Below are 11,134 nucleotides of genomic sequence, written 5' to 3'. Positions count from 1 at the left end.
CATTATCCCGACCCTTGCCTTAACCCACCCCTTCTAACCTCGACCCTTATTCTGACCTTGCCTCACCTCACCCTTATATAACCTCCACCCTTATTGTGACCCTTGCCTCAACCCACCCCTATCTAACCCCCACCCTTACAGTGACCCTAGACTCACCCCCTATCTAACCCCCACCCCTATTCTGACCCTTGCCTCACTCTACCCCTAGCTAACCTCCACCCTTATTGTGTCCCTTGCTTACCAAACCCCTATCTAACCTCCACCCTTATAGTGACCCTAGCCTCACCCACCCCTATCTAACATCCACCCTTCCTCTGATCCTAGCATCACCCTACCCATGTCTTACCATATCCCTAGATAACCTTTGCACCCCTATCCTTACCCGACCTCTACCTAAACATTGCATTTACTTTGACCCTAGCCTCATTCCATCCCCAATTCCTTCATTATTCCGACCCTAGTCTCCCCATCCCTATTAAACCTGATCTAACCCTAGCACGACTCCATACAGAAGCCTTTGCTTGCCCTCCTCCTCCATTGCTATGTTTAAATGTCTATCACATGTTCCTTCCTCCAACTACAGCTCACAGCTGGGGCACTAGATCAGTTCACTGCAGCCATTGGCTCTCTTCACTATGAGTGACAGCATTTTCCTTGTACGCAAATGACATTCACCTAAAAGGTAGTTCGCGTCAGTACCAGGGTTGGAAAGATACGCATCACTTTCATTTCTGCTCTAATATCATGCTTTTTTATTTTTGTGATGGCTCTTTTTTTTATTTTCGCAAATGTATCGCCTTTAGATGATCAGATGTTTACTTGTAAACCTTTAAAGGCCTAGTGCATATGTTGTCAAAAAATAACAGAATAAATAAAATGCATACTTTGCCAAGACATGTCCTATTGGTTTTGACAACGCTTGTTGTCAGAGAAGCCAGGAAGAGACCACCCAGTGCTCACAGTATGTACAGAGAGAAATCCTCACCACCTCTTGGAGCATGAATAGGGACAGGCTCCTCGGCTCCTACAATGCACTTAGAGACAGATGTCTCAACTCACACTGAGGCAAACCACTCACCTCAAACTGTGTAATCTGGGAGAGACCCTTCACCTCACACAGTGAAATCAGGAGCAGACCCTTCACCTCACACAGTGAAATCAGGAGCAGACCCTTCACCTCACACAGTGAAATCAGGAGCAGACCCCTCACCTCTAAACACTGTAATCAAGGCCAGACCCCTCACCTCACACTGTAAACAGTGGCTGACCCCTCACCTCACACTGTAAACAGTGGCTGACCCCTCACCACCTCACACTTTGTTATCAGGGTCAGACTCCTCAAGGCACACTCAGTAATCATAAACAGACCTCATCCACTGACACTGTACAGTCAGGGACAGATTACCCACCCCCATAGTGTAATCAAAGATCAATATCCTGCCTCCCACAATAAAAGATTATTGGTGACAGACGAGTCAAATCTCTAAGTACAGCTGCAGACAGATCACTCACACCTACTATTTGATAAGAAACAAGAGTTACCCAGAAGTGTAGGCAGGAATAGACAGTACTTCTACTTTGTAAGTGGGCTGGGATTGCTCACTTTTACAGCGATCTCAGGACAGATTACTGCAACAATGTATGTAGGGAGAGCCCCTCAGCATAGCCAAGAAAAGACCCTACATTTCCCTTTGTTCAATCATGGCCAAGCCCATCACCCTTGCCCCATTGACGTCTAGAGTGTCTTTGTGTCTGAACAGGTCAAGCAGCATGATATGACACAGACAACATGTGGCAGCCTTACGTTGGTCATGTAACAACCTGACGTTGGCCATGGGACAATCTTACATTGAAACCGAGCCTCAGCCCAATTGTCACTGAACTTCCACTTCAGTGGTACTTTGCACAACTACCTGTACACTTCAATACCTCTACAGGTGCAGCAAAAAGCCTTAGCATTCACCCCGGCCGCCCACTCAGTGTCTCTAGTGCACTGCGCTCGTGCAATGATTGCACAATGTTTGGTCAAAAAGTACATAAGAAGCAATGGTGCAAGCCTAACAGCTGTGCAAGCTGGTTGTAGATGGACAAGGACACAGACCTTCACAGCCCAGAATTTTTGGAACGTGGTGTGAACAACAGTCATGGCATGTCCACTGAGACTATGCACTTCCCTGGTTTCACCTTCTCAAAATCATATGCACTTTGTGCAAAGCCCTGATTCCTCCATCAAAGCCATGGCCAGGCCTATCAGGTTGTGCTGGCTTGTTGGGTCAACAGATCTGCTGTTTTTCCAGGTTCCGCCTCTGTAATGGCAGCTGGGTTCTGTGGGGGCTTGCGCCACACCAGGCAGCACCTGTCGCAAGCTTTCCTCCACAGCTCTGTGTACTGCCTGTTGCTCAGCCCCAGGATAATGGGGATGACGGCGGTGCTGCCGCTGCCCACACACGTGAGGATGACCAGCGTTAGCCAGCTGATGTGGTACCGCTCCATGGCCAGCAGTGAGACATGGAGGCAGGCGATGTACGGTACCCAACACACCAAGAAGGTCAGTGACACGCTGGCAATGCACTTGGCATACCTGAGGTCCATTTGCTGCTCCAGCTCAGAGCACCCACCTCGCTGCACTGAGCGGTGGAGTTTCTTGATGTCTTTATGATGCCGTCTGGCCACAATGAGGACTTTGACGGTGATGAATAATGTCGCCAAAATGGCAGGGATGAGGAACCCGTATATCTCCAAGTAAAGGTAGGCTTTCTGAAAGACATATCGGGACCCGCAAGTGGCATTCGCATTCCAGTTATTCCACCCAACCATTGGCAAAGAGGCATAGATCAAAGGCAAAGTCCACACCAAGAGCAGGGCGAGTGGTACACAGCGGTGGACCCAGAGGTTCTGGTAGTGCAAGGGATATACAATGCAGACGTATTTCTCATAATGCACCATTAGGAGGTTGGCCAGGAACGTAAGGAAGAAGAAGTTGGGCAAGATGTACAGCAGCAGACATCCATGAAATCCCAGGTCTTTGTCAGAGCTCATCCGGGGGATGACAGGCAGGGCCACACCAGTGAAGAAATCAGCTGAGAGCAGGCTGAGGAAGAAGTAGTTGCTGGTGCTGTAGAGCTTGCGATTAAAGACGATACCCACGATGATGAAGAGATTGGCCAGGATGATGAAGGTACCCAAGGGAGTAGTCATCCAGAAGATGAGGTTCTGTTCAAAGTTGTCCATCTCAGAGGCCTAAACCTTGGTCTCTTCTTTCTCTGTATTCAGCCATGGAGACCCATTCTGGAGTGATGTATGCATAGTCATCTTTTCAAGGGATGTGAGCATTGCTGCACAAGACGCTTGACACGATTCAGACGGCAGCGGGTACTTGTCGAAGAAACTGGATTCTCTGACCTGGCATTCTATAAGAGAAGGTACAATTGAATTACTTTCAGGAGTTGGAAACACATTCCAATAAGTTATGGTCTTAGTGAACCAATAATTTTGTGATGTATTTGAACACTTTTTGCATCTTAAATATTAAATTTAGACAAAGTAGTTCAGCTGGAATTTGCGTAGAGTCCATCTTTTGCTAAACAATATTCTTCCTCGGGAGGGTTGATGTTGACATTCATCGGTCACTTTTCATGTACAGCACCTGCCCTGAGCTGAGGCTCCAGAAGGGAGGTCACTGATGTGACTCAGACCACGCCGAACTCTACATTCTCAGTACTATGGGAGATAGAAGCCATGAATTCCTGTATCAGTCGCATCAATCAAAATAAGCGTGGCAAATCGCCTGTGAGGGTCTCAAGGCGCTGGAGTTGCTAACTGCTTTGCGGTTCTCTGTTCATTTGGAACAGCCATGGAGCAATGATGACGATGGAAAAGTAGGAGAAATCAGTCTGAAAATGGGGGGAAAGTGGTAAAGAATGAAGGAGAAGCAGGAGAGAGCACTCAGAAAAGTGTGTAAAGGAAGGAGAAAGCAAGAGAGAAGCAGGAGAAAGCAATCAGAAAAACAGGGAAAAGGAAGGAGAACACAGTAGAAAATGAGGCACAAGCAGGAGAAAACACTCAGAAAAACTGGGGAAAGGAAGGAGAAAGCAGTAAAACTAGGCAAAAGCAAGAAAAGAGAAACTGGGAAGTAGCAGAGCAGTGCAGCAGCACAGGAGAGCTGGGCCTGGGGTTGCTCTGCCGCCTCCATTAAGTAGGTCCTGGGAGGACGGAGGGGCACTGGCAGGTAGTGGGCGGGGCAAGACGGAAAGGCAGGAAAACAGGCAGCAGGCGGGAACTGCAAATGAAAAAAAAACAAGGAAAAGCAGGGAAAAGCTGGAGAAAGCACTGAGAAAAATGGGAGGAGAGAAAGGATAAAGCGGTAAAAAAATGCGACACAAGCAGGTGAAAAGGGCAAAGGAAGGAGAAAGCAGTTTAAAATGAAAAAGAAGCAGGAGAAATAGCAAAATGGGAGAAAGAAAGGAGAAAGCAGTAGAAAACGAGGCAAAAGCAGGAGAAAGCACTCAATGAAACAGGGGGAAAGGAAGGAGAAATCAGTAAAGCGAGGCAAAGGCAACTGAGAGCACTCAGTAAAAGGGGAGAGGAAGGAGAAAGCAGTGAAAACTAGGCAAAAGCAGGAGAAAGAGCTCAGGAGGAAGCAGAACGGTGCAACAGCCCAGGGAGAGCTGGGCCTGGGGCCTGCATGAAAAGCAAAACTACAGATCTAAAAGTGGAAGAGACAGTAGCTTCCATTCACACTGGTGATCTGCAGGTCAGTGGCAGATACTAAATAGTGGGAGCATGGTGTTTTCATCCAGTCACCTACCAATCTATCTTAAAAGCTTTTGTTTTGCAATAGTGCACATCACACTCATTGGCAGGTACCGGAGACCTGCACAGGAAGTACCTGGACCAGCATGATCTTATAGACAAGCCTAATAGACAACACAGTTTCTTAACCAAAATATACATGTCAGCCGAGTAACTTATACAGGGAACACACTCATATCTTAGAGCTCCAAATGAAGATTAACAGTGTCTGAAATCAGCTTCACACTTGTCCCTAAACACCTACTGAATGTGAATATCTGTGGATGTGCTCAAAGTAAAAGTGTGTCTGTCTATCCGTCCTTGCTCCATCTGTCGGTCTGATCATAGAAAACTTTCTCTGCAAATTCCCGGTCCCCTTAACTTTTGAAACTTGTGCTTCAGTTCTGATTAATTGCTGCCTTTCATCCTCCTCCAGTCTGTCTATCAAACTGTCCTTCACCATTGTGCTCCTTCTTCATCTGTGTTTCTCTGTTTAGAAAACCCTCCTTGTCTTCATCCCTATAAGTGTCTGTCAAATAAGTCTCACCAGCTCAAGCCTGTCTCATGCTTATTCGACTTCAGTCAGTGTGTCCCACACGTGATACATTTTCTAGTTCTTAGATTACAAGTTAATTAAATATGCGATTGGATGCTAATTCTACCATGTTTTAAGGAGAGCACAAGCATTTTAGCACTGGTTAGCAGTGGTAAAGTGTACAGAGTCCTAAAGGCGAACACAAAAGTGTTCAGAAATCAGGTGGGTGACAGCAAAAAAGTTTGGGGATGACCCTGCTGAGAGTGCCAAGTCCAACAGCTACCATACGTATGTTGATGAGACTCATTCACATCAAAATCTACAATGAATGGGGGATTGTCTGAAAATTATAAGATGGCTTGTGATTTACCACTGCTGAATCTATTTTAAAGTCTCCAGAACTGAGATAATACGATTGTAACAAGGCAACCCTTCCTCCTTTTGCCATTCCACTGGACTCTATTCCTGGGCCACCAACATGTCTTCATATTGGGTGTTGATCTAAATGCTAATATTTCAACGTTTTCCAGGTATAAAAGTCCCAAAATGTATTTCATCATCTGCATGTCCTTCAAGCAGTCCTCCCCTGTTGAAAGTATCCGAATGGATTACTCTCGTGCTCGCTAGTGATCTCCAGAATCGACTGCTAGAATTGAATGCTGCAACGCAATATTTGGTGGCATTCTGGCCAACTCTATTGCCAAACCCTAAAAACTACAACCTGATAATGCCCACCCATCCTTGGTCAGATGTACACAGACCACAAGGCCTGCACTGTTGTCTCCGCATTAGCTCCACGCTGAGCAGAAGACATAGGGGCACGTTTATTAGAGCTTTGCTTCATGCTTGCACCATGCAATGTGGTACATGCGTGGCGCAAACCTCTAAGTCATATGTATGAAGCCACACAATGCCACTTTGCATGGCGTAAAAAATCTGGAGTATGGCAACGGAGTGCAAATTACTGCGTAGCTTTACTCTGCGCAAGGGAGGCGTTCCATGGGTGTTACGGTGGGTGTTTCCTACTCAACTCTCATGGTTTTTGACGCATTCCTGGATTTACAAGCACCTGTAAACCTAGGAAAGCACCAAAAGGATACGCCTCCCTCGGAGAGGGATAACGAAGAGAAATGTGTTTATTTCTCCTCGTTGTCTCCTCTTTCTATGTGTGCTGCATTGTGAGGCACACATAGAAAGAGGGGCAAGCCTCTCAGGATTGTTTTTGTGCAGGAAAGTGTTGCTTGCTTCATAATAACAGTCCTGCCTACAACACAGGCACCCTTGGGCCATGGTGCAAGGGTGTCTGCATTGGCACTAGGCAGCCTAAATGGCACCAGCACAGGGGGAAAGAACGGGAATTTGTCATATTAGATCAATACAGCGCATTCCTGTCCTTTCCCTGTGATGCAGGGCAGCGCAATAAGGTGACTTGCTGCAATGCCCTACACCACAAATGTAATAAATATGGCCCTGAGCTCCAGACTCTATGCTTTGTTTCCAAGGTCCTGCAAGGTCAACCACCATCCGACCTCGCCACATTTCTCTCTCCAAACTAGTTGACAAGATCTCAGAAATCCTTTCCCAAACAGACTGCTGCAGATCCTTCCATGCTCACAGATCCTCCTCAGATGCTCTCTCCTATCAACATCTACACAGAATTGAACATCCAGGAATGACAGGAATCATTTGTCTACCTGCAGTGCTTTGTGCTCACTGTAGAGGGCACCTTTGCCCCGCTTTTCCTTTACATACTGAATACCATTGACCGTTCCTTGCTACCTCCAAAGCGCACTGAAGCAGCCATCAGGCTCAAACAGGGCTGTACCAAAGCGACAAATGAAACAGAATCCATCAACCTATAGATCTTTAATCAACCGATCTCCCCGCTTCCTTACTAGCTTATTGTGGATCTACCCAGATATCCCCAACCGCGCCCCACTGTGTCTACTTACCCACATGTCTTTATGTCCAACTACCCTTCTTTCTTTTTTATGTCTGTCTGTCCGTCCGTCCGTCCGTCTGTCCGTCTGCCCATCCATCCATCCATCCATCCATCCATCCATCCATCCATCTATCTATCTACCTATCTATCCTAAGAGGATGCTTGTTTCCGGTCCAGGAAAGACCTGGCTTGGCAGTTTGTGGCTGGACTGTTCCCATGAGGCACAGGGTCAGACTGATTTTCATATAGATGGGTCTGAACTGGGGTGGCAGAGTGAGCTAAAGAACGATGATTGATTCAACCCAGATCTGTGACTGGGGGTGGGTGTCTGAAATGTTTCAGCTCTCCGTCCATCATGTCCTTGTGTTAACAAAGTAGATCAAGCCACACATGAGGAAGCCAGAAGGCCATAGTTTCAAAGTAGTCCCTAATTCAGTTCATTGCGAGCAATCGACTGGAGGTGGAAGGTTACAACAAACACATAATAACATTAAGAGCCACAACGAGATTGACAAAGTCGCAAATCAATGGCTGACAGGGCTGAACTAGCCTATCATGCACCAGGCATGTTGGCGGGCTGCCTGGGTGTGTGCCAGTTTCTCTGCTGGTGGGGCCTGGTTTGTTGGTGGGGATCTGCCAGCCACATTTCTTCTTGCACCTCTTCTAAATAACCAAAGCAATGCAAGTGGTTTTAAAGTACGCTTGAAACCATTGGTCTTTGCATTGTTTATTTATAAGTGCTGCAAATAGGAACGTGGCCGGCAGAACCCTTGCAACAAAACTTGCTCCCACTGCAGGGTAACCTGCCCCCACCCTGTAAGACCACCGAAACACCCGATAGCCAGTCTGACCCTGATGGCTGAAAGAGGTTGGTTGATTCGCACAAGTGATTTAAAAGAGTGGACCCAAAGTCTGCTCTATGTTTATGTTTATGTTTAGGGGATTTATAATACAGTGTTCAGCGCCTACTGGAGGCCTCGAAGCACATCAATATTTACATTTTATAAGCAACAGTTCAATTTGAGAGCTGTGCTGTCAGAGTGCAGACTTACAGCCCGATTCATGAAGCTAATTAGCGCTCGCAAAGGGCCATGATTCATCATCCCAAATGCAAAAATCGCTATTTGCGATGTCGCATATTTGCGAAGAATTGGATTTAAGGAATCTCTATTAGAGATTCCTTAAGAGATTCCTTAAATGCAAGTCATGAACCAATTTTAAATTGTGAATTCGCAATATTTGGTCGCTATTTACCACAAAGTCTGACTTCGTGGTAAATAGCAAAAAAGTAGAAAAAAGCACTTTAGTGCATTTTTCTCTGTTGCATGTTACACACACACATGTCCTTTGGACATGTGTGTGCGCAACACCTGTGTAAATTAGCATTTCAGGGGTGCTACAGGGTGTCCTTGGACACCCCTGGCACCCTTGAAATCGCTATCTTATTTGTGATTAGCTAATTGCTAATCGCAAATAAGGAATACTCCCCATTCATTGCTATGGGCCTTTAGGCCCATAGCAATGAATGGGGAGTTATTCCTTAATTGCGATTAGCAATTTGCTAATCGCAAATAAGGAATGTGTAGGAATCGCAATTTATTTTGCGATTCCTACATGAATCCCGTTTTGTGAGTCTGTAATAGCGATTCCTTATGAATCGCTATTAAAGACTCGGAAAACGGGTCTTTGATGAATCTACCTGTTAAAGTGGTTATTTGCGAAATTAATGGAAACTTGTAGACGCAGGCTGCTTTGCTGTGTCCATCTGATTCTTGTTTCCTCCATCAGACTGGAATATCGCCTCGCAAATATTAGGATTGGGAGGCCAAAGACATTCTGCAATGCAAGGACCAAGGGGCAAATTTACAAAGAAGTGATGCAATTCAGCGTGTCCACCAATGTTGCTGCCCTGCGTTGCGTCAAACGGAGAGTGCAGACCAGCGCTGTATCTACTAGGATAGGGTGCTGCTCCTCTCTTATCCTGCTCTGAACACTTTTGACTGCCTTGTTCCACATACACACACTTGCACAATAGTGCCAGGGTGTGTGCATGGTGCCTTGCATAGGGTTTTTCCTGTAAGTCGACCCTTCAGGGACAAAATACTATGATTTGAGATCGTTTATGCTTTTAGAAGTTTGTTTGTATGCTGTGCAGTCTAGCACACCTGCAGAGTTGTAAAAGTTTTGAGGAAAGAAAATGTTTTTCCAACCTTATGCCTATCATGAGGAGGCATACTTTTCGATGCAAGTGTACCTTTCTAAGTTGATAGGGAGTAATGTCAAGACCCTTGAGTGGTTGCCTGGCAACACCTCTGGAGCACCCCTTTCATGAAAAGTAACATAAAGTTGTGCATAGCCAAAACAACACTTTGCGCAGTTTTATGTGAAATTTGCGATGCAAACCAGGCGCAAAGTGTTAGTAAATTCGGTCCAAAGTGTTTCCTTGAGCCAAACGTTTTGTTTAGAGAGTTTGTAACCCTGAAACTACCTGGCACATTGGTTCTGAATGGGTTTCTGAGCGGGAGCATTATGAGGGTAGTGCTACAGCAAGTGGCGACGCCAAGTCCGAAAGCTACCAATTAAAATATAAAATATATTCAGAGCTTTGCAAAAGGAAGGACAGTGCCCGCATCCTGCAGCGATGTCAGTAGGGACTGGCTCAATGCCAGTCAGAGTTTATTGTCTGTTCCACTAAAACTGGATTCAATTATCTCATTAGAGACAGGTAATTGCAAACAGGCATAAGCGAGCACCTGTCTGTCCGCGTGAGTCAGCGCAGTATCGCGCACACGCCTGCGTTACCGGGCTCATGTCCGCATAGATTCCAGGAAAACATCTTCTAAATATTGTCCGGCTGTAGCTTTACAGGAATACTCAAATGTCACAAAATGTACTCATGCACATTTTTTTATAATGGGAAAGAAATCTTGTTGAGGTATCAGGGGGCTCCTCCGTTGGAGCGGAGGAGTGACACCCCACTTAAAATCCTCCCAAAGCCCCCATAAAAAATAAAGGGGCATATTACCAAGTAATAGAGATAATTATTGCTATTGCTTGGTTAGTGAGAAAAAATTATCGCCGAGCTGCGGCGATTTTTATCGCAGATAAACCTTGGTATTACCAAGGTTTATTGCAAATGCGATAAAAATCGGCAATAATGCATGAATATCGCTGAAAAATCAGCGATATTCAGGCATTACCGAGCTAATGCTTTTAGCCATGTTATCTACCTCCCATTGGATAACATGGCTAAGAACTGCTCAGGGCAGGTGTTAGCTTTTGGAGATATTCGGCGCTTAGCGCGAATATCTCCAAAAGTTGGTAATAGGAGATAGCGATGTTAGCGACTGTTTCCAGTCGCTGACATCTTGGCACGCCCACTTTGCATGTCATTAATGATACATTTTTCTGACATGCAAAGCGGGGCCCAAGATGGTCGCTATCTCCTACTAGCTGTCGCTAACTGGTGTTAGCGACAGCTAGGTAATAGGGAGATAATTTTATCTCCGCTTTCTTGGCTTTTAAAGCCAAAAAAGCGGAGATAAATCCCTTTGATAATATGCCCCTAAATGTTAGTACTCAGACTTTCTCAAGGCTATCAGATGATACTGTTAAATCCAGAATCATACCAGAAGTAATGGAGGGCTGATAAGCACTATAAACAATATCCAGGCATCGTAATGAATTACAGTCGAGGTGGTCTAATGAGTTGTAACAATCGCACTGTGTACGCTCCCCAATGCGGTGTCTCCTTCCAGATGGGAAAGCCAAACTGGAGCAAAATACAGAGTGCCAGTCAGAACCCTCCTGTACCAAAAGATTTGTTGCACCCTGGAAATGAACTTACTTTCGTAGAAGTGATGCTA

At 45.7% G+C, this 11,134-nt stretch overlaps 1 protein-coding gene across 1 annotated transcript in view; it reads right to left on the bottom strand.

Moving 5' to 3' along the window:
* Positions 1–254: 254 nt before the first annotated feature.
* LOC147729578 (G protein-coupled bile acid receptor 1-like) overlaps positions 255–11,134 on the bottom strand; it is an 80,982-nt gene continuing 70,102 nt past the window's right edge. The window contains exon 2 of the mRNA XM_086954472.1: positions 255–3,410. Coding sequence (XP_086810598.1) covers positions 2,251–3,231 — 981 coding nt within the window. The 5' untranslated portion in view covers positions 3,232–3,410 and the 3' untranslated portion in view covers positions 255–2,250. The remainder of the gene's footprint in view (positions 3,411–11,134) is intronic.

This window comes from Lissotriton vulgaris, chromosome 2_1, assembly GCF_964263255.1.
Source record: "Lissotriton vulgaris chromosome 2_1, aLisVul1.2, whole genome shotgun sequence".
In the NCBI taxonomy this organism is placed as follows: domain Eukaryota; kingdom Metazoa; phylum Chordata; class Amphibia; order Caudata; family Salamandridae; genus Lissotriton; species Lissotriton vulgaris.
Note: the sequence above shows the minus strand (reverse complement) of the source record. Positions and strands in the feature narration are given on the sequence as shown.